General features: G+C 46.2%; 1 protein-coding gene across 6 annotated transcripts in view; it reads right to left on the bottom strand.

Annotated features, from left to right (window-relative positions):
- The window catches only part of PLXNA2 (plexin A2), a 306,134-nt gene that overhangs the window by 46,410 nt on the left and 235,702 nt on the right, over positions 1 to 24,022 (bottom strand). For all 6 annotated transcript variants that reach the window (XM_039536888.1, XM_039536887.1, XM_039536890.1 and 3 more), the window contains 5 exons: positions 20,036 to 20,187; positions 14,837 to 14,954; positions 9,134 to 9,270; positions 5,866 to 6,033; positions 2,834 to 2,927 (listed from right to left, as the gene is read on the bottom strand). In XM_039536888.1, coding sequence (XP_039392822.1) covers positions 2,834 to 2,927; positions 5,866 to 6,033; positions 9,134 to 9,270; positions 14,837 to 14,954; positions 20,036 to 20,187 — 669 coding nt within the window. The remainder of the gene's footprint in view (positions 1 to 2,833; positions 2,928 to 5,865; positions 6,034 to 9,133; positions 9,271 to 14,836; positions 14,955 to 20,035; positions 20,188 to 24,022) is intronic.

Here is a 24,022-nt window from a genome sequence, read left to right on the forward strand (position 1 = left end):
ATTATTTGGACAACATTTCTAGCTGCCAAAAAACGCAGAAATATTTTGTTCAACCCGAAACAAAATATTTTCAACTTTTTCAGTTCAGCCAGAGAACTAGAAAAACAGGTATTTGCAAGTGTGACAGCCTGGGACTACTCCTTTGCAGAAGCAAAGGAAGAGCTCAATCTGTGCTTCCCCTTGCCAGTTCTTAGGGACGAAAGCTCAGCTCAGTTGCTCTCAGGAAAGTCAAGAGGGGATAAAGGGCATCAGCAGCTCAGCCAGATACCAACCTGCGTCCGTGTGCAGTAGGCTGAAGGGTGGAGGTTTTACAGGTTTTTAAGGCAAAAGAAGGGCATGAAAGGGTCTAGGTAAAGAGCAGCACTGCGCACTTGGCACCCGTGCAGTGGCCTGGGTATGCTGCCAGCTGTTCTGCTGAGTGCGGCCGGGGAGAATGCAATTTACACAGTCTGGGCCCAAAGGAAAAAGATTACAGTTCTATTTATTCACTTTTTAACTTGCCATGGTGGTTTATGAAGTGTGGGACAAATGGTTTAAATAGAGCTAACTAGGAGAGAGGCATAAAAGTAAGGCTGAGGAAACACACACAGCCCCATGCACACAAGTCCCTAAAGAGCCACAGTCCAGCCCACGAAAGGGGTACCTTACTTTCTGCACACCAGCTCCCATCTGTGCATTTCTCTGTCATGCTGCAAAAGTGGGACCGATGTAGCCACTAAAAGCAAGTGCTGTTAGAGACACCTACTCCAGTGGTATAAGCACCCCGTTACCAGCAAGCCTGGTTGTTCTTGAACATCTGGTTGGCGTGACCTGCATGGTGCAGCTCCCTGCTTTCCTTTGTCCCCAGCGGTCTTTTCCCCTTGAACCATCCCATGTGACTGGAATGCAAATCTTTCATTTCATATGATGGAAGGCATCTTAGCAGGGAAGCAGCCTCTCAACTTATCTTGTGACTTGATCATTGCAGCAAGAGGGAAAAAGCAGCTTGAAAGCTTTTTGTTCAGTGGCGGATTCCCTCCCTTCCCCTCCACCCCCCGCCCCCTTGTGTGCTTGCTGGGCCCAGAGCTGCTATCATAGGAGCTGTATTTATGGCACGACAGATACAGAGGGACTACTAAAAAAAACAACAAACCCCAGGCTGGCAATTTCTCATTGCAAACCTAGCTGTGGGCCTGCACAGAAGGAGCAAGGCAAACTGAGCCTCTGCTGAGCAGCTGGGAATTGATATCTGTTCTGTCTCTGCACTGAAACATGCCTGCAGGGATGAGTCCTGGTGAGCCCCCGTGGCTGCTGCCTGCTGGGAAGAAGAAGGGCTCTCAGGCTAATGTACGGGGATCCTGAGAGCATGGAAAAACTAAGGGCGATTTCAAAAAGAAAATGATTTTGCAAGGCCCAGAGGAGGGATTAGACACTGATCTTGAGGAGATGGACCTAATAGGGCTCTTCCATGTCTATCTTCTGAGACTTCCTGGCAGTTCTGTGCTGGCCCAGGGCAGCCCCTGTACCGTACAACCAGCCCAGGGTCACTGCAGAAGTCATTTCCCATTGTCTGCGTGTCAAACTCACTCTGTACACTTGGCGCCCTCCCCTGCTGTTAGTTTTTGTGTGTGTCTTGGATGATATATAGCTGGGCCTCACAATGACAAGCGCCATGTGTCTCAACGATCCCTGACTCCCTGCTGCTTCCCGTCACTATGGGCCTCCACGGCTTGAAATACTGACTCCTCCTCAGCAGTCTCACCAACAATGCCCATTTGGAGCCGGGCCACCTTGCTCCTCATAGGGCCATTCAGCAGCATGGGGCTGAAGGCACCAACTGCAGAACTCCCAGGCCCATTGCTGACCTAGGGAGTAAGCAGTCAGGTGCAAAAAAATCCAAGCCAGGCCATGAAAGACAGCTTCCTCTCTTGAGGAGCTGCTGCCTAGGGGCCAGGAGGGTCTACGCTGGGGGTGTGGCTGTGGCACCATGCCAGATTTGCATGCATTCAGCCAGCCTGCTGGCCAGATGGGGAACTCTGCTAAAGAGTTAAGTCAGTGCTAGCACCTGGGGTCCCCAGCTGGTAAACACAACAAACACTGGAGGGTAAAGTTGACCTGAGCACAGGCTCCCTCCCCTAATGACAAGTGAAAGGCCATATCAACTAATAACCTGTTCTGCCCACTCTCTTTATTACAGCAGCACTGAGACAAAGGCTCCATCAGCACTTACGCTTTACAATTCACTGTCTCAGGCATTTCTACCTTCCCTGTGCAAATGAGTTCATCACTCAGATGCCCCAGTACACCGTATCTCAATCTCTGATCACAGCTCCTTTTAGAAATCCAGTTAAACAAAACAAGCAAACAATTCAGCTGGGACAGTTATAAATGGCAGATGCTTGAAAACACCTAAGAGGCCTTTCTCAGTTTGAGGTGCTTATATTTAATTAGAAAATTAGATTGGACGAGCGTTAACCAAGACGACTCTTCCTATTACCCAGCATTTATATAATGCTGTCAACGTACATGGTGTTTCTCAAAAATGGAGGATGGATTGGATTGATTGTGGGTGGTTCTGAAAAGAATTCACAAAGAGCTATATAAAAATGTAAGAGGCACATACGTTCCAGGTGCTTCCAAATGGGATACGGCAGCTGTGCCGCTGAATGTATCAGAACAGAAAACACATGGACTGCTGAGCAGGCTGGACTGGTTGAGGCAGAATGCACCTGCGCTGTTGCCTAAGCTACTAACATCACATTGGTTTCAACAGTTACTAAGAGGTAAAGGTGAGGCTACTTATCTCAAGAGGGCTAAAGGGGATGCTAACTGCACTTTGATGACATCTACTTACATTGACAGACTCCTTGCCATTGTACTTCACACGGATCCTTGGCTCCTGAATCACATCCAGGTTGAACCCCATGACTGTCAGAGGCGTGTGTCCGCTATAGAGAAGCATGAACACCAGATTAATGAGGTCTGGCAGGGACAGCGGCAGCAACGTATAGCGACTGTGCTCCAACAACACAGAGGCTTGTTGATCTCAGAAAGATGTTTTCTGTGGAGTCTACGGGAACTAGGTGACACAGTGGATTAATACACTATCACTGAGTCTCTGGGGAGGGATGTCTCTCAAGTTAATTGGATTTTCTGGTCTCGACTGTCCCCCAGTGGAGAGTCACCTCCTACATAACACTTCAAGGCTCGGCACAAACAAAAGCAGCAGGAAGAAAAAATAAACAATCGGGACCAAATAAATAAAGACAATAGATTAGTCACAGTGTTTAACGATTTATACAGTGAGCCTTCTAAGTAACAGGGTGCTGCACGATGAATGGCATGGGCTATGAAGGGATTGTTATTTCTCCCACTTCCAGATCGCAGCCACCTCTGGGGTTGGGCACAACACAGACACTACACGCTACATGTAGCAGAGGTTTGGCAGGACAGGGATGACCAATAACCTGTCTGGTTAGCCACATGGGAATGCAGGGAAGCAGAATGTCATGAGCCAGGTTGGAATACGGCCATGAACCTGGTGCTAATACCTCCAAACTTTTGCAAAAAGCACCATGGGATCTTTTATTATTTGGTTTTCCTTCTACTTTATTTGCTGGAGAGCACCTCCAGTAGCCCCCACCCCCACCTTTCTAAAGGAAATACCAGCTATGTCTCTTTTAGCATCTCTACTGGTGATTCAAATCAGCCCACAAAACCCCTCTCACTCAAGACACCAACTCACCCTTGATTTCAGGCTGCAGGAAGGACATCACTTTTAACCCACCTTGGTCTTTTTTCAGAGGAGACACTTATCTCCCACTGGCGATTTTTTTAAAAAAATAACTGAATGTGAAATTAATGGCCTGTTTCATCCTTTGTGCAGATTCCTGGAGTTACACCAGGGATGAATTTGGCCTAGCTTTTTAACACTCCACACGTCAGAGTGATGCTGCAGCGCCTGCCATCCTGTCCCTAGCAGTGAATCTTGGATAAACAGTGCATTTTGATTAGCATCAGCTTTTTTTTTTTTGGTTTCTGCTGTTTTTTGTTTCATTCCAGACTCTCCAGAGCTACAAGAAGGAGACTTTAATGAGCAATTGTGCACTTTGTCAGCAGATGGGAGTGATCTTGGGGCTTTATTTGCTCTCCCAGAATCTCTGCACAGATTGAGACTGCTGTGATTGCCTTGGTAATTACAATTGGTTTAATAACTCTGGACCTGATTTTCTATCTCAGGAAATGTGGATGTTGTGGATGTTTGGCAATGACTGATTCAGGACCCTGTGTGGGAGACATGCTATTCCAAACAGGCTCTCTTTTGTCCTTACCTGGTATATCCTGAGAGATGAGACTGAAGGCATGTCTACACTGCAATGTAAGCCCAGGGTTCAAACTCAGGCTCATGCCTAACCCCCCTTCCATTTACACACACACCGTGCTAACCCAGGGATCGGACCCTGGGTCCCTGGGCCCCCATGGGGATGGAGGGTCTGAGCCTGAGTCAAGCTGGGACACAGGGTTCAAGCCTGTTGCTTTGCAGTGTACATGCAGTCCCACTTGACTCATGCTGTGGGAGTCCACCAAAAATATCCCACAGTCCCACGGGCTGACTTTCTTTGTCTTCTGGACAGTCAAGTTTTCCTGCACTGAGTCACAAACAAAGGGCTAGAGCATCCACATTTTGGGAGGGCGCTGGGTCGTCTGGCTATGGGTGGTTGGACTCAGGCCTGCATAATGCAGTCGTAGATGTTGGTGCCCCAGGTTTGGACCCAGGGTTCGACAGTTCCTAATCTGGGGTTACAAATGAGTATAGATGCTCAAGCCCTAGGATAACCTGAGTACTACTAACACTGGACTTACAATGCAGCGTAGACATACCCAGAGGTGTTTTAAAAAGGGTTTTCTGAGCCTCTGCAGCCATTGTACAAGGATGCAGTTTCCAGCCCTCACCCTGAAGTTGAACATCTCTAACACCCCGTGACTTTCAAGAGAGGGGAGGGTGTGCTCAGCTCCATGCAGGATCAAGCCCTAAATAGCAACGTCTTCAATACTGACACAGGTAAAATAACCCCTGGGTCACCCGTCTCCAGCTGGATGTTGACAAAGGCAGCCAAACAAGCAAAGAGAATTCAAAAAGTATTCTCCCCGGGGGGAGGTTCTAGGACTCGGAGCCCTGAACCGTGTTTTCTAGTAGGTGAGGGACCAGGAAGGTGCATACTAATTTTTAAAGTTAGTGTGGATACCATGGCATGAGAGTTTCCAGTATGATTCCTAACAGGGATGGAGGGCAAAGCAGGTCAGATGAAGGACAAAACAATGCCAACAGCTGCCTAAAATGCAATCAGAGCAGGTTTGCAAAAGATAAGTTTCCTCCCCTTTATATGTTTTTTTTTTTTTTGCTGTACATGAGCTCATCTAAATTCAGGTAAGTACTAGAGATGGATCCCAGCTAGAACACTGGGTTGCAGCTTGCTCAGAATATGGAGTAAATTTGGTTTGGGGATCACCTCCATGGTTGCAAATTTATCCAAACAGCTGGTGTCTGCAGGAATAGGCTGGCAACTGCATGGGGGGCGGGGTAGTCCTTCTCTACACTTTCTGCTTCCAGGTGAACCAGGACCCTGGTAGGAGAGGCCTCCTGCATGGTATTTCAACATTGCCTGCCTCTGGGTGGAATACTGGGAAGAGGGAATGAAAAATAATGGAATACCTTAAAAAACACTCCCCTTTGAGTCCAGGGTGAAGGCCTAGACCTGTTTCCATAGAATGCAACCAGCCTGCATGTCTCTGGTTCTATTATATCTGGTGAGTTAGCTTCTGTGCCATGCATTCGCTCCCACTGGGGAAGGAGATGTGATAGAAGTTGTAAGAGACTCATGTTACCTGGCTATGCTCCACTCAGGTTCGATGCGCTGCACTCTGGGGTCATCAATGTATTCAAATTCCAGAGTGCTCTCTAACTGCGCCCGGTCCACACTCACAGAGACATGGATGGGGCCCAGGCCATGCGCTGATGGAGCAGACACACACACAATCTCATTCATGGACCTCCTGTGAAAAAGAGAAACCAGAGAGCCGTTAGCCACAGAGCATCCATGATAAAGGAATGGGAACCCTCTTACGTTTCCATAGTGCCGCTCCTCCAAGGGAAGGCACTACATCCACTGCAATCACAACTCCGACCACAAATGCAGCCATTTCTGGGGTGGGATGTGGCAGCTGTTAATAGCCCAATAGCAATGTTGCCCACCAGTTTAGGACAGGAAGTGAATAATGTGCTTTCCAAGTGGAATCCTGTAGGGAGGCAGGTGCTCCGGACACTGAGAATTCATTAACATCACAGAGGAGCAATGAGGGCTCCATGCAAGTGGAGACCCCTCCTGCCTATCCAAAGAGAAAGTCAGACTCCCTGAAATTACTCTTTGTGCCAAACGGCAGCCTCCCACATCCCTGCTGCCTTCTGCTGGGCGTGTGAAAGCAGATGGCTGTTTTCCAAGTGAGATTTGTGTGCTTATTCAAAAGCCAAATCTTCCCCCCATGGCACACATGGACCTTGAAAAGCAGCCAGTCTCAACCTGAGAAGGGTCGGGCAGAACTAGAAAAATATCACTATTCTCTATGCAGCTTTGTTTTCCTGTCCCTCTTGTGGAAATGGGAATGAACCTCAGGACTTGATGCCTGGTGGTTGGACAGACCAGACCATCTACTTCTCTAAGAGCCCCAAAGAACTGCTCCGTGGGCTGCTTAGCACCATGCTTAATCAACAGAAAGTGGTTAGAGTAGGGGAATGAGAGTCAGGACACCTTGAGTTCGTCTCTCAACTCTGCTACTGAGTCACTCTGTGACATCGGGCAAGTCACTTACCATCTCTGTGTCTCAATTCGTTCATTTCTGAGACAGGTCTAATAACACTTGTGTAGTTCATAAGTGTATAGTGAAGTTAGTGTTGGCATGAAAGATGCCAGACTGACAGCCCTGGAGATCGAGTTCTATTTTTATCCACAGATGGCATTGGTAATGGTAGGACAAATGTGTGTCTCAACTCTGACCTGGAGAGAGGAGAGGACAAGGCAGGCTCCACTGACCATTTAGTCCTGGGCCTGACTGCTGGGAATGGCAACAAGGGGAAGGAGACACTTAGTGCCAATCACAACAGAGCTACTTGAAAAAAAGACTTTAAATCATTTGGATTAAATTTGGTTTGGAACCTTGTCTCCCACTGTCTCTTACATCTTCCTTTTAGCACTTTCCTCCCATCTCCTCACTCTTCCAACTTGATCTATTTTAACAGAGAATACGTTCTTCACTGTGGGGGGATTTGCAGGGCCTGTGTGGGGAGTGGTGGGCAAGAGCAATAATTCTTTGCCAACTGTCGCTGCGACAACTTGATTCCGTGAAAAGGAGCCCTCTTTTCATTCCTTTCCTCCACTCATCGCTCACATTCTGGGAATGGCACTCCAGATAGTCACACAGCCAGCATTGTTCAGACAGCGCTCACTGCTCTTTCAGCTGCCTTTTATCTCCCACATCCCCGTGGCCTTGCATTGGTGCAGAGGCTTTAGTATGCTGGAAATCAGAATTCACAGGGCCCTGCTTAGTCCTTCCATGAGATTCAAAGTGACGCATCACTGCTGGCAGAGTCACTCTGAGCTCCCTGTGATCAGTTAATTAGTTTTCTGTGCTATTATTATGTCGTCATGGTGAATCTACCCACTCTTCCAAGAGAAGGGAAGCTGTAATTAGAGGGAATCTCATTAGAAACTGCTTCATCTAATCAGGCCTTCATCTCCCTCACCTCTACAACAATTCGAGTTCATTGCCACAAAGCAGGCCAAGGAGAATACAGACCACAGTGTGCCACTGCATGGCAAGATGGTGTAATTTATATACTGCTGTTTGCTGTGTTTAAGTTGCTGCTTGTCTGGTGTAATTAGAACATGCAGATAATTTAAAGCGTGGCAGGATTTTGCCGGTCAGTATCTGCAGGTGGCCTGAAAATAATCATATAGTTAAAGGATTAGAGTATGAGGCTAATTCTGCCCTTGAATTCACACATGCCAGTTCCTCCGATTTCAAATGCAGCGTGTTTGGGTAGAAGAGGAACTGATGATAAATACATGATAATGTTTGGCCCTTAGGGAGGAGCTCACTTGCACAGGATGATCTCAAAGAGTTTTATACCCCATGAAGTGTGGTGCTCTAGATAAGCAATAGTGTTATCCATTATAGAGATGGGGAAACCGAGGCACAGAGCAGGTGACTCTCCCAAGGTCAGGACAAATCAGCAAAACTGGGAACAGATGCCAACAGTCCTGATAAAAAGCTCCATTCTAAACACTCAGCCACAATCTCTCTGATATGTGCTGTCCAATATGGAAAGAGGTAGGTTATTGGACTATACTGCCCCTTGTTCTAATCTGGCCTGGCAGGAAGTAGGATATTGGATTAGAGTTTATATCTAAGGTCTCTGGGGCAGGGACTGTCCCTTCCTATGTGTGATTGCACAATGGGGCCCTGACCCTGACCAGGGCCTTTGGGTGAACAATATGAATAATAATAATAATAGACAGACCCTTACTTTCTGCTGGTACAGTTGGAGGTGGAGCATTGCCCTAGATGGACCCTTGTGCTCCCTCAGTGGGCGGAATATTCAAAAGCACTCAGCGTTGGACTGACTCTTCCTCCAGTGGGGTTAGTCAGGCTAATGCTGAGCACTTCTGAAAATCCTACCTGTGCTGTACAAGAGATATGAAGAGCATGTCCCGTTCCAGTGCATACATATTCCATGTATGCTATGCAGTCATGTATGCAGCGCCTGCTGTCGTCGTATGGAATGTATAGTCTGTTTGGGCGGGATTACAGCTGCTCAGGACGGACTGGCTTGAGGACTAATAAAAGGGATTCTACAATTGCTGTGATGTTTGTTTGGGATTTTTGGAGGGGACATCATTTTAATATGCAAATCACGTAAGGGGATAAAATTAATATACATCGAATCAACTAATTGCAATGGCAGATTCAGCCGCTCTCACAGACAAGATGACATAATGGGATTAATGAGAGGACGGGAGTTTGCAGCTGGAATAGTTCAGAAGCTGCACCAGGGTGGGGTGAGGGGATCACAACACAAACACGCTCTGCCCCTTCTTACCCATAGAATTCGCAGGTCTGGTTTCCCAGGAACACAGACACGCTGCTGCCGGCACCCAGGTAGTGGCCACTGATGGTCACCATGGTCCCTCCAGACTCTGGGCCGCGGCTCGGGCTCAGGGAGCTCACTGCTGGATTCTTGAGAAGGAAAGGAAAGAAGAAGGTCACTGCTTTTGTCTGCTGGGATCAAGCCAGGATCAGATCATGCCTGAGGGAATATTGAGACACAGCAGAGAGAGCCTCCTTATTCTCAGTTCATAGGCTTGGTGCCACAGCCGCCCTGAGCAGCTGGGAGTAGCATATGCAGGGAAACTCACCTAAGCATTCACAACCCAATTCAGCTGCCAAATTCGAACAAGTCTCAACTGAGCATGTCCAAACTAGGATTTTTTTTTCCAAAGGCTTATAACTCAGCTAAATATGGGCGTTTTCCCCCCACAGAGAAACAGCAAAAGGCAAACTCCTAACAGGGCAACCTTCCTGCCAAATGTCAAGTCTTTACTCCAGATGGTTACAATTTGGCAAAGTTATAATCAACAGAAAACAGAGGCTTATAATGGGAAGTGTTGGGCAACCTTAACTATATGCAGCACTATCAGCTCTGCCCATAATACGCATGAACCAATAACAAGAATATTGTGGTTGAAGGGTCTATCTCCCATCAGTGACAGGAGGAGTTATCAGGGCATCCCTGGGAGTTTACAGTCCTATATCCTCTTTGACATCACATCAGTGTTTCTATTGTAACAATGCCAGTTTTTATACTGCTTGCATCAGTGATGGCTACTTATTCCTTTTAAGAGAATCTGCAGAAAGCAGGTACTTTTTTGTTTTCAGTCAGTGGATATAACCAATTTTTTTTCACTAATGCTTCCACAATACCACTTTATGACTCATCTGCAAACTGGCAGCATCCTATCTCCAATCCCTGGGTACTACCTGCTTCATAGTAGAGAGTCAGCACATTGAGTCGGTGCTGTTTTCTCCATTGCTTTCAAACCGCAGCATATGCTTACAGGTATCAAAAGGAACTGACAGACTGGATTAGACCAGCAGTCCATCCAGGGCAGTATCCTGGCTCTGAAAATGGTTGGTAGTGGATGGTCCATAGGGAAGCACAAGGAACCTCAGAATGGACAAATATGGAATAACCTGCCAAGAGGGGAAGACACCTTCTCAAGCAATTCATGGTTGGCTTCTCTCGCTGAACCAATTTTTATCTTATCTGATGACAACACCAATGCAATATGATTTGAATACTAAAAACAACATGTTATTCATCAGTGGATTATAAATCTGAACCTTGGATACAACAAAGAGAAGCAATTCAGAACTGAATGGATATGCCAGCAGTTAAGCAATTATTTAAATTTCCAAATTCAGAGTGGCTTTCAGTTAAACTTCCATGGTCAGTCCCAGAACTTAACTGAGCTAAAACTTGACTGGCAAATTAATACGGACCTGTAAGGATCCACTGTTCCATGCTGATACTAAGATCAACTTCCTAGAATAGTACAGTAATAGGAGAATTAATTTGTCATTGGCTGATAAGAATTTTAATTATTGTAATTTGGGAATTATTACTTCTAGATAAAGTAAGCACTTTGTGTTGAATTCGTTCTGTTAAGCTTTTTAAGAACTACCATAAAACCATCTTTATTTTACTTTCTGCAATTTCTCTGTTTTTATCTTTAAAATTCTCTTGCTTAATAAAGCTTAAATTTAAGAACTCCTGAGTGGGTGTACTTAACTATACAATCCCAAATTCATGAAAAATTACTTATCCGGTATGTGCTTTATATTCTAATTACTGTAATGTTCTCTCATTGTGGTCACTCTTCTACATATATGAACCCTTTATGAATCCTACCAAGCACCTGGCATCAGTAAATTGTGGCAAGGAGTTCCACAGCCTAGCTATGCATTATGTTAAAAAAAATAATCCCTGTATCAGTTTTAAATGGGTCACCTTTTAATTGTTTTGGGTGTTGCCTTGTTCAAGCATTACAAGACAGGGTAAAAGGTTTCTTTGAAAATCCAGGAAGCTTCCAAGAGGTAGCACCCTGAACAGAGTGTAGGCTCTACCTTCAAAAGGTCCTGCTCTTAAACAAATGAAAGGGGGAAGAGCAGGTGCTAGGGACATTAAAAAAAATTCCTATAACCTCCCCCAGTCAAAATGCCAGGGCAACCAAATAGGATTTCCTCATTTCTATCTTGTATGATTCTATGTAAATTATGGGAGATTTACAGATAGGTTCCACCTCTCCAGGTAAAATGGGCGTCACTAAATTGACAGCATAGATCCTGCAGTGTATCAGTCCCCTAATAAGCTCACTAAGGCATGAACCCTCTCAGAGTCGGAACAGAACTCTGTTTTAAGGTACCAATCAATTTTATTACTGTATTTAACGGAGTTTGTGGCTGTACTATGGGGTGGAAAAAAAACCCAAATAACAAAAGGAAATTATTTACTTGAAGGTTTCGATGCTTGAGAAAAAGAAATGATAATAAAGGAAGTGCTGGAAAAAAAGGGACAATGCAAGGAGCAATAATGCTCAGCATATGTTTAACAGGTTGCTGCAAGGTTTTACAACAAGATTAATTTTTGCAGTTACTTTCAGCTGGGCCCTGGTTAAAGACAAACCACAAGAGAGTTCCTTCTGTATGGCTAGGGAATTTTCCTTTAAAAACTGGCAATCTGAGAAAGACCAATAAGACGCCCACTGCCTGTTACACGGAAAATGGAATATTCAGGATAACCCAAAGAACTGCCCAGGAGCAGGGATCTGCATGGCTAAGGAGAATGGGAAAGCGACACAGGGCTTTTCACTTCAAGGCTGCCAGATCATCCCAGGTCCCTGATACAGAATACTATCTGGTGGCAGTTAGTGGCCTGTGGGGAGGGTGTCAGCTCTATTCCCAGTGGGCTGGTGTCCACATCACAGCAACTACTGCCACACCTGGCAATACGCGAGACCTGTTGTTGGCAGTCACGGGAGAGAGGCCAAGGACTCCAGTGGGCAATGGAGACTGAACTTCCCTCTCAGCCTTAGAGCTTGTGCCTCTAGGTCGAGCCACGCTGTTGGGAAAGGTTGTGTTGGTGCATCTCATGTTACAAGTGCCCCGAGCATATACACTAGGCTTAGCTGACCCGAGCTGAGAGCTTGGCTCCCTTCATTAGCAACATATTCATACAAAATTTAATCGGGTAATGGGCAAACGTGTTGCAAGCCCGTCTCTATTCAGGAAAGGGTTTAAGCACAGGCTTAGATTTTAACATATGCTTAAGTGCTTTGCTGAACTGGAGCCTTGAATTCAAGTTTCCCTATCTATAAAATGGAGGATTTTAAAATGTGCTTCTTTTGATAGACTGGAACCCTGATTTTATCATCACAACACTAAAGAAACGTCCTGTGTTTTTAAAGTTTGTAAACATGGACTGATGAGTTTTAATTAACATCTGTAAAGTGCTTTAAGACGCTCAGGTAACAGGTGCTACAGGAACAGAGCAGACTGCCCTCCTCCTCGTTGCCTTCTCTGGTTACACTGATGTTCAGACTCTCTCCTTCAGCAGGCTGGTGGCACATTAATATTTTGCACCAGTGCAATGTCATTGAATAAATAAAATCCCAGGGCAATGTAGTGCTCATAACACTGAGAGATGGCAGGAGCTGGCCTCATTTATCTATCAATTAGTTTACAAATTGTGGACAATTGGTAAGTGCTAGTATTTCGTTGCATGCACAGATTCCACTCAGCATAAAATCAATGTGGTTGGATAAAGTGCCCTGTGAAGGTAAAAATGGAGATACAAAAAACCCCAGCTGTGTCTCGCAAGTTTATGAATCAAAAGGCTGCTAATTAAATAAAGGAAAGACGCAATGATCATTCAACAAACAGAAATCCACTAGCCCAAAGAGTAGCTCTTGATTAAGTGCATGGATGGTATCGACACTGAATTAGCATCCTTAGAGGAAGTCATTCGATATCGGGGATGCAGAATTACTCCATTCCCAAGGTAGGTTGCAGGAGAAATTTAAATATGTAGAGACAGACAGTAAGTCAGATATATTTAGGATTCATGTGCGAATGATAAAAAATGGCTTGATCAGGCCTTCAGTTTCTTAGTTTGACAAAGGTGATCCCTGGGTGGTCCCCGGGTAGTGATCAACGGCTTGATGTCTAGTTGGTAGCCGGTATCAAGCGGAGCACCCCAGGGGTTGGTCCTGGGGCCGATTCTGTTCAACATCTTTATTAATGATCTGGATGATGGGATGAATTGCACCCTCAGCAAGTTTGCAGATGATACAAAGCTCGGGAGAAAGGTAGATATGCTAGAGGGTAGGGATAGGGTCCAGAGTGACCTAGACAAATTGAAGGATTGGGCCAAAAGAAATCTGATGAGGTTCAACAAGGACAAGTGCAGAGTCCTGCACTTAGGACGAAAGAATCCTACATACCACTACAGACTAGGGACCGACTGGCTAAGCAGCAGTTCTGCAGAAAAGGACCTCAGGATTACAGTGGACGAGAAGCTGGATATGAGTCAACAGTGTGCCTTTGTTGCCAAGAAGGCTAACGGCATATTGGGCTGCATTAGTAGGAGCATTGCCAGCAGATTGAGGGAAGTGATAATTCCCCTCTATTCGGCACTGGTGAAGCCACATCTGAGTATTTGTCCAGTTTTAGGCCCCCCGCTACAGAAAGGATGTAGACAAATTGGAGAGAGTCCAGCGGAGAGCAGTGAAAATGATCAGGGGGCTGGGGCACGTGACTTATGAGGAGAGGCTGAGGGAACTGGGCTTGTTTAGTCTGCAGAAGAGAATAGTGAGGAGGGATTTGATAGCAGCCTTCAACTACCTGAAGGGGGGTTCCAAAGAGGATGCAGCTTGGCTGGTCTCAGTGGTGACAGATGACAGAACAAGGAGCAATGGTCTCAAGTTGCAGTGGAAGTCTAGGTTGGATATTAGGAAACACTATTTCACTGGAATGGGTTATCTAGGGAGGTAGTGGAATCTCCATCCTTAGAGGTTTTTAAGGCCTGGCTTCACAAAACCCTGGTTGGGATGATTTAGTTGGTGTAGGGGGTTGGACTAGATGACCTCCTGAGGTCTCTTCCAACCTTAATATTCTATGATTCTGAATATGTACAGTGGAGAGCAGCAAGAAGCAACACAATAGATTTATCCCAGTAAATTAAATACAAAAGTAACGTCTTCATTATTCTTCCCCTCCCGAGAAAGAGGAAAATTGTGAGCAACATGACACCAGTTCCATGGCAGGATAGTACCTAGCTACAGGATGAACTTACATTAACATAGTGCTTTTGCTCAGAAGATCTCAAGATACTTTACAAACAGGACCTAATTGAGCTCAACAATTCTGTGAAGCAGGTAAATAGTATCACCATTTAACATACAGAGAAAATAAAACAGAAGTCTGGGGACATACACTTAGGCCAGTGGAAGCCACAGGGGCTCAATACGTCTGAAAAATCAGACCGCTTGATTAGGTGCTTGTACAACATCACAGAGACGAGTCAATGTTAGAGACATAATTTGAACTCGGGACTTCCTGGCTTCCCATCTCACACCCAAGCCACAAGTCCATCGAAAGCACACTCTCCTAGTATGTGTATCAGCCAAAATCAGAAAAGATGCTTTGGCTCGCCCATCCCTCCCACTGGTTTTTCCCAGGTACTCACCACAAACATGTACTGTTGTGAGGACGTGGCCATGAACTCAGGTTTGCACTCTCCGATGCAGAGGCGCACTGGACCGGAACTGATCCCTGGGAGTGCCTGCCCCATCTCGCACACAATTCTGAAAATATAAAACCCACAAATGAGACCCTAGTAGGTGGACGTAGCAGTGACTTACTCAGCTGGATGGTTCCCTTTATTTTGACGTCTGCTGCTCTCCCCTTTCGAAGGAGCTAATTACTATTTTTCCCCCATGTAGTAATTTAACAAAAAATCAAAATTAGACATAATTATTACAAGCTATAAACTCCAGAGCAATGCAGAGCACTAATGGCAAATATATTAGCCTGAAGCAAAGTGAGTGTGAAGTCCTCAGAGTAATGAATGAGTTCATTAAGGGAACAGCTTACATTGTGGGTTCCTGTTTAATCAGAAGTGGAGAGACCCATTAGGAGATGACAGACTCAGGCCTTTGCGTAGAAGGTAAGTTTACTCCTTATACTGATGAAAGAAGGTTAGGGTACAGTATTCTTCATCTAGTCCAGATCAGTACCTGAGGATGGGCTCTCAGGCAGAGAGGGGGTAAAAAATCATGGCATTTAGAATGTGAACTTGAGATACTCAATAGAAACGTAATGGATCAGGAGGGCAGCTCAGGATGGTGGGTGGGGAGAGAGGCAGGAAAGAAAGTGTGGCAAGGCCCCTTCTGTGTCGCTGGACTTAGAGCTCCCTCCTCTGGCAGGACAGGGTCTGGGGTAAATCAGCCCCACTCTGGAGCGTGTCCGTCTTTCCTCTTTGGGGTTTGTTTCTCAGCGCCTTCCCGGTAGGCATCGTGGCAGGCCTGAGGAGTGCTCCTCTGCCAAACAAAGGGAAACAAATCTATAACACACCGAAACAAAAGGGGAATACCTTTCCCTGGCCCCCTCACTGGGGCAGGTGCTGTCCTGCCACTGGTCCCGGGGTGTCAGTCCTTCCCCTAAACAGGCACTAGGTTTGGGGGGGGTCTCCCCTCTGGGGAGGAGCGCAGTCTCTCACGCTGGAGAAGCCTATCTCCTTGCTGCCGCCAGCCTTACAGCAGTTTGTCCCCACTGCCCAGGAGAGAGGTTTTAACAGGTTTCAGGCAGCCCTTAATTGGACTCAGGTGTCCCTAATTGATCTGAAGAAACCCCTTCCCAGCTTGTAGGAAAAAGGGCCGTTAGCATTCTTGGGCTAACTGTCTGTTTCCCCAGACCCTCCTGCAGCCGTCCGGCCTGACGTTGTCACAAAAGGAAGAGCCTGATCCTGCCCTTGGTTGCATGACACAAATCTCCCTGGGTCACATGCAATACCTGATTTCACCAGGACAGTGGCAATGGGTAACGTACTGGAAACAAGAACCAAATCATTATTTGTCACACCAGCAGATTCAATAGGCAGCGAGCCACGGGTTTGAAAGCGACCTCAGCCAGCATGGATCCTTAGCAATGCCTCAAAAGGGATGCTGCCAGGAGTCATTCCCACTGTGGTGTTAGAAACGCAAAACACCAGAGCAGTTTGCTAAAGCCTGGTCACCAGAGAGACTAAAAGTGAACAGCCTAGTCTCACTGACCACATGGAGGGGAGTGAGAAAGGTGAACAAAGAGGATCAACTGTGAAAAGCACATTAAGCACTAGGTAGGTAAGTGGATGGATAGATGGCATGGGATATATAAATATATTATATAATGGATAACTTTGCTGTAGTAACTAACTGGTCCATGGAGGTCAGTCTCAGTGGAAAGGCCAAGGGCGGATGGTGCATAGATACTGAGCAAGGCTGAAGATATATTGGCCAGGAGATTGTGGGGAAAGCTTGTACTACCACTGCTTGTACTTAGATAAACAGAAGGCTTCAGTCTCTGGAGCGATCATTTGAGCAGCTCTCACCCGTGCTAGACTCACGAGCGAATAAAAAGGTTTTAAAGAAACAAGAAATCTGTAGACAAAACGCTCAGCTGATGCTAGGAGGCTTAACAAAATACAAACACGCTAGCAAAGAGCCTTAATGCGAAAGCCGTTATCACTACACATCAAAATGGGTTTCCTATAGAGACGCTGCCTTTGGAGAACAGAGGCTGAAGTGTCTCCGCTGTGTGCCTAAATTTGCCACGCTTTGCTCTCTCTTCCCCTTTCTACTTGACAGAACTTTCTCCCCGGAGCATCGTTTTGCTGCTGCTTCTCCATGAAGGCAGGAGCAGCAAGAAGAGTGTGCTGTGGTTCTGGCACTGGCAGTCTGTGGGCGATGGGGAATCATGACAGGCTGAGAAAGCGCTGTGTCCCTGTCTCAGACAGGGCAGGGGCAAGGTGGTTGTGACTGGGAGATTGCTCCTCAGTGTTGCTGCAGTCTTGAGAGAGAGAGAGAGGATAGTCATTATTCCCTCCACCAGATGGGCAGCCAAAACCCAGGAACTAGTTGCAGAGGCCACAAAGAAAGGGTGGTGGGATCCAGGTTTTATTCCAAACAGGGGGACGGGGACACCAGTGCTGGATTTCAGCAAACTCAAGAAAAGATCAAATGACCAAATATTAGCCAGTAACATGGACCTTTTCAGCTGCCCAAATAATACCTTTGAGTAGCCCCAGAACAAGTAACAGGGCACATGTCACTGCATACACCATCAAGCACGTTGGGAATGAGGAATGATTCCTAATCCAGGCCAAAATCCCAGCAGGTACCCTCCTACAAAACGATGCACTCGACAGAGCTGTAGGGTGCTGATTACTGGGCTAAGTGGCCCTTTAACCAACATTAACCTAATTGCCAGCTGATAGATTGCATGGCTGGAACATATGGCGAGTCATTACAGTCTCGGAATTCAGTCTGCCCACAGAACCCTTCAGAGGGTCCTTTTATCCGGATTCATCTTTAAAAGGCAGCTCTCATGCTAACACTTGCTGTTATCTGCCCAGGATAAACGTTTTAATGATGTTAAACTTTGAAAGCTTAAGAGCTGTAATTAGAATTGTCATTATAAAAATCAGGGTTTCATACCATCAAAGGAGGTTAGTTTTATAATCTCCCATCCCTGATTTCAAAAATAAAATACTACAGTTTTATAGCATAATGGGCAGAAATCACTATGTCTTACAATGGTATTAGTGCACTGCTTTGAGTCATTGATATAATAAAATAATAATAATACTTTGCACTTCGGTAGCATCTTTCAACCAGTGATCTGAAAGCACTTTACAAACCCGAATGCTATGTCTACACTCAAAGCTAGGGGTGTGAATGTGCTGCTCACGTACACACACTTGTGCTAGCGCTCATCGAGCTAGTGTGAGTACAAAAAGGCAGCGTAGCCAGGGTAGCTCTGGTAGTGGTGGCACGACTGAGCTGTGCTAAGTACAAACCCACCTGAAACCGTGGATAGACACTTGGCATGGTTCAGCCAATGCCTCCCATGCTACCGCAGCCAAACTGATATTTATACTCGCATTAGCTTAATGAGAACGAGCGTATGTGTACATGAACAGCGGCATCCCACCCCGAGTTTGAAGTGTAGATGTAACCTAAGCTGCTCACAGTCCCCCGCAGTAAGAACAGCAGATAATGCTGTTATCCTTATTTTAGAGATGCGGAAACTGAGGTACAGAGCGATTAAAGTAACTGGCCTAAACTGACACAGCAAATGAAGGGAAGACCTTGGAATAGAACTCAAAAAATCCTGACGTGCAGTCTCCTGCTCTAACCACTGGACTATATTATTTAAAATAAGGGATCTTCCCAGCCTGAAATCTCTTCTCCCTACCTCCTGGAGTGACCAAAACCCCCATTTCAGTTTACAGTACCAGCATTGCTGACCTGAGCAGCAGGTAACTGAGATGGACTTAGACTTCACTCAGTGTTTACGAGCGAATAGTCAGGGGAATATGATCACGGCTAAGCCTGACTATCCAAAGGGGAACTCAAGCTGAATGTAATCCACCAGAGCTCCAGAGCTCACCAGAGCAATTCTCCTTTGCCCTGGCCTTACAGACAAGTTTATCTTGCTGAGCAGTTCGCTATCCTTTCTGTAAAATCTATATTTAGTCCATGTGAAAGGAATTGAGTTCCCAGGAATAATGTACTTTAGCTACAGACAGCACAGAAACAGCTCAGGTAGTGGCTGGGTCACCTCCAGGCATGAAAGGGGAGCTCGGTCTTCACGGCCTCTCTCCTGGGACTGCCAGCAAGGGGTGAATTAAAGCCAACTGCTTTTAGTGACAGACACGTCCTCTGCTTTGGGAACTAGACTGAGACCCACCAAACTCCTTTCACTCAAGCCATCAAAGAACAACCACTTTCAGTGGCTACAGACCCTGGGACAGATCCATTCTCAGTCCCTTGGGTTTCTCCTCTCTCTCTCCGACTTGCTCCGAAAGTGCGGCACTGTATCTGTATTGGCTGCTAGAGCACCTTGCCAGTGCAGCAAAGACTACTTAGTAAAAGAAGTTGCTTAACATATTCCATCTTGCGCACTCTGCATGAATGCATCCCCTAATCTCGTAGGCATATCGGCACCTTGGCTAAAATAAAATAGAACTTCCACAAAAAAAACCCAACCTGAAACGGGGACATGTGTCACTTTGGGAGGTTTAATTTGCCTGTCCTCTGTAACACGCCTATTTTCTAATTTTCGGCTGACATTTTTCTCAGTGAAATAAATGAATTGACTCCAGTGGAGGCCTAGTCGGATTAAACTGCTGTCACCGCCTCACACACCTAACAAATGGTTGCCTGCAGCCAGCCGCGCGGGATGCATTCCAACCGGGGGGACGGGGGTGGAAAGACTGAGGGTAAACAGCAAGGTGCTCATCAGAAAAGTTGCTTAGCAAAGCAGGAGCCATGGTACAGAAGGAAACAAAATGCTTAATAAACCTTTAAAAGGGCCGGTTAATCCCTGGGATGAAATCCAAGTGCGTGATCCTTAGCTGGTGTAAACTGGCCCAGCACCATTTAAGTCAGGGGAGCTACATCAGTTTACAGCCACTGAGGATCTGGCCCGCAAGGCACTGCCGCAGTTCTGCAGAGCAGGGAGGAGAGAGGCAGGCAGTGACTGGAGCACGTCTCTGACTCACGAGCTGACTGTGCTTTTGTTTTCATCACGAAGAACAGGCCTTCTGAAGGGCTGCGAGATCGGGTCGCCAGGAAACCAGAGGCACCCACTAGTGAACTCTAAGAGCCGGGCCGAGTGCACTTACTGCTCTGCGATGACGTACTGCTCCTGCAGGGGAGTGCACTGCACCCCCGCCACCTGCACGTTGTGGGCAATCTCGGAGAAATCCAGCCCCAGGTTCACGCCATGGATCGTCACCCGCGTCCCTCCTTCTGGGGGCCCTGACACCGTCAGGATCTGGAGAGGAAACAAAATGCAGCATCTGCATTACTATCGCCTCCTGGCAGGTGCCTTGAGCCTGCTCATGTCCTGGCACTTCCTTTGTACCAGGTCTGGAGGGATCCCTCGAAGGGCTGGCAGCTGTAACCAACCGACTGGCAGCCTATTAATGCTGCAGACAGGAGGGGAGATTATCCTGCCAACTTCTCCTCACCGTTTCCCACCAGCAGGGGCTGAAGAGATGCAGCGTGGTAGGAAAGAGCTAACCCATTGTCCTTCCTCACAGCGACTCTGCTCCTGCAGCAATAGGGGTGCTGTGGGCCTGCGTGCAGGTAAGTCAGCACAGCCCCTTGGCGTGATCCCACAGCACTGACCCGCCGGTGACTTACTGTGCACACAGGCACCATTAGGGGCTGCCATTTGCCTCTTTAGCCCATTGTGGGAGTAATGCCAATTAATTCATCAACACAGGGAGATAATGGGGAAATGACCCGGGGATCCTCTCAGACCCATTTGGCTTTGTTTACAGCACAGTGGTTCATTCACACAAACACCTTGGCTTTACCACGTCAGGACCTAGGAGAGTCTTTGGGTGGTTTCCCCACAAAGCCCAGTGCTTCCTTCACCTGTTTTGCTGTATAATGAATTTTATCGCGCAAGCTGAACACAAGCACCGAACACTGCAACCTACACCATTTCCACCTGGCTCCTCGGGGCGGCCAGGGACTCCCATCCTCATCCCCAGTCCAGCACACCTCTCTCACTTCCATGCCCCGTATCACGCCCAGACATCTCGCAGTAGTCATGGGAGCCAGTGTCTCCGCCTACTGTGCCGGAACCAAAGATGGCTGGAGTGCTGCAGCTGGCAGAGGGCTGAACAATATTAGCAGCAGAAATGTCTGCTAGAAAGATAGGATCAGCTCCCTTTTTATAGACTTATATATAAGATCATAACCTTAAAGAAGTGGGCTGCTGCTATGGAGAACTTCATTACGTTCTGCCTTGGACGGTCTCTGAATTTTAATACCAGATTTTATTAGTGAGTGAGGCAACGAGAAGCACTTCAAACAACTCTTTGAAATGCTAAAGGCTGAGGAGTACATTCTAAAGATGTCCATTTATAGCGTACCTCAATCACGATTGCCTCCGTTCCAATTGCAATAGGATTTCATTAAAGATCACTCCCCCTCCCCAGCCAGTGGCCTGCACTAGGATAGTGAGAGGCCATAGGATTGGGACCCAAGAGTCCTCGGTTCTATTCCTGGCTTTTCCACTGGCTTGCTGTGAGGCCTTGGGAAAGTCTCTGTGCCTCAGGTCTTTGTCTGTAAAATGGGGATAAGGATAGAGACTCTCCATTTGTGAAGCACTTTGAGACGGATGGTGAAATCGCTAGCTAAGAGCAAAGGATTATTATTAACGCAAGATTGACTTAATCCTCAGCCTTCGGTTACCAGCTCCAGCTTTCTCACCATCCTACCCAACTTTTCTGACCGGCTGCCCACTTCCCGCAGGAGCTCAGAACAGGTTCATAGGTGGGATCTGCATTGTAAGTACATGGAAGGAGATGAAATGTAACACATGAACGCTGATAATCATTCATGTTGGCAAATACAGAATATTCCACTGTTTCAGTAGCCCATCAAAGCAGCTCTCGTTAGAACCCCTGCATATCATGTTCTATTACATCCCCTGGCTACGGATTTAATTGGCATGTGCCCCACCCCGTGACCTCTATGGATGATCCCTTTTTAAACCCCTCCACTTACCTAACACTGGCCTCCTCTATCCTCTACCACATATCCTCTACCAGCAGTGCAGGAGCCTTCTTCGCTGCAGCGTCTGCTGCTTGGAATAGCCTCCCTGTATCTTTCTACCTCATTTTTCTGTTTCCCGTCTCCTTTCAAATCTCAGCTGAAACTACTTCTTTTCTCCCTCACTTATGCTTAATTTCTCTCCCTTCATCTCTGCTCCTATTTATTATTAGCTCTGAAACTGTATTATTTAATTTGACAAAATGTTCTGGGTTGCAACTTGCTATATAGACCATACGATATACAGCTGCATTGTATTTTAAAATACCTCTCTCTGCACTGCCTATGCCTCAATTTCTCTCTCTTTGCACTCTGGGTTTTATGACTGAAGGCTTTAATTTATTCACTATACTGTGTCTGTGGCACCGCCGCTTTCTGCAACTCATACCACGTAGCATGTCTTGTACCACTTAGCTCTGCAAAGCACTGTGTTCCCAAAGAAGACACTATACAAAAATCAAGTTGTATTGTATTATATTGAACATTGAAAGCCTGGGCTGCTAATGTTTACACTGCTAGTTACACATAACCAGAACACAGTTCTTGACAGTTTACTTTCCTTATGACTGTAAATTAGTTTAAACCCTATTTATTGCAGTATTTACACTACAGGATGTGTTGACTTATCACACATCCAAAAAACACCCCTGTACCTTGCCATTTTCTGACCCTACTGCAACTGACAAAACCAAACTGTGTTGCCAAACAAAACAACATTTTTTTTTTATTTTGATAATGTCCTGACCTGGAAAATGCCCGAACCAGAATTCCATTCGACCTAGATTTTAGGGGCCTCTAATTGAACAGTTTTGAAATAACTGTGCCAAAGAGCCGCCCCAGGGTTAGGACAGATGCATTCAATTAATTACAGCTGGGGAGATTCAGTCAAACCCACAGAAAGGAGCAAAGTCTTAGAGGTCCAGTTGTGCAGAACTTCGGTGACCTCCTCTGAGCAGAACTGGACCTTCCTGTGCACTGCACGACACAGTTGGACTTTGGGTTATTTTTGACATACCATGTTCAGACCCTATGCTTATGCGGATGCACAACCCAATTATACACAGCAAGTCTGACCCGAGGCTGCTGCTGACATCACAGTTTCTCTCGAATTTCAGCAACAGCCAACACTTGGAGGACGCATGAACTGGAGACAGGAGATTCTCGTTAAGAATAATCTCATTTTCTCTTCTGAGATGCAGGAGGAAACAGTCCCCATGTAACAAGACCATCTCATTTTATTTAATACCTCTTCCCATGTGTCTACATTGTTATACTGTGCTCATCACCATGGTATTTTAGTTATCTCTTACTAGGTTAAATCCTGACTGTCTCTAGAACATCTGTTATCAATTAAAACTGGGATTGGGAGTTAGCACTCCTGGGTTCTGTTCCCAGCTCTGCAACTACCTCATTGTGTGGCCTGAGCAAGTCACTTCCCTGCTCTCTGTCTCAGTTTCCCCATCTATAAAATGGGACATTGCTGCTGCTCCTTTCGTGCAAAGCATACTGAGACTATTAGGTGAAAGTATAATTTTTTTGCATTTGCATAGATCCTATCTTCATAAAAGGGCAGGAATATAACCAAAGTGACAGGAGAGATGACATTATAAAGCCTCGGGTAGCTGCACCAGTGCAAACTCCTACTGTATACAGGCAAAGCCACTGTTCGCACTAGTGCTGCTTACTCCAGCTTGGAACCAGGGTAAGCTGTAGCAAAGCAAATCACCGCTTACCCTGTTTGCACTGGTGTGGTGACACGGCGGCTGGAATCAGGGCAAACCCTCAGTGCCGGTCAGTGCGTTCTGCACTGCCCAGCCTTCTCCTGGGCAGTTCAGCTATTAGGGGTCCATTACCCCTGTAAGGGGTCAATATTCAAGTTTACTATTTTAAATGGCGTTATCAAGCAGTTCATTTTAAAACACAACAGTGGATTCGTTTATAATAAAAAAAAATAAAAGATGATGTAACTACACAGAGAGAGCGCTTAAGTGAGAACAAGCATAAGGTATTAAAGTCAGAAATGGTTACAAGAGAAATAAAGA

This window comes from Mauremys reevesii, linkage group 4 (genome assembly GCF_016161935.1).
Source record: "Mauremys reevesii isolate NIE-2019 linkage group 4, ASM1616193v1, whole genome shotgun sequence".
Lineage (NCBI taxonomy): Eukaryota > Metazoa > Chordata > Testudines > Geoemydidae > Mauremys > Mauremys reevesii.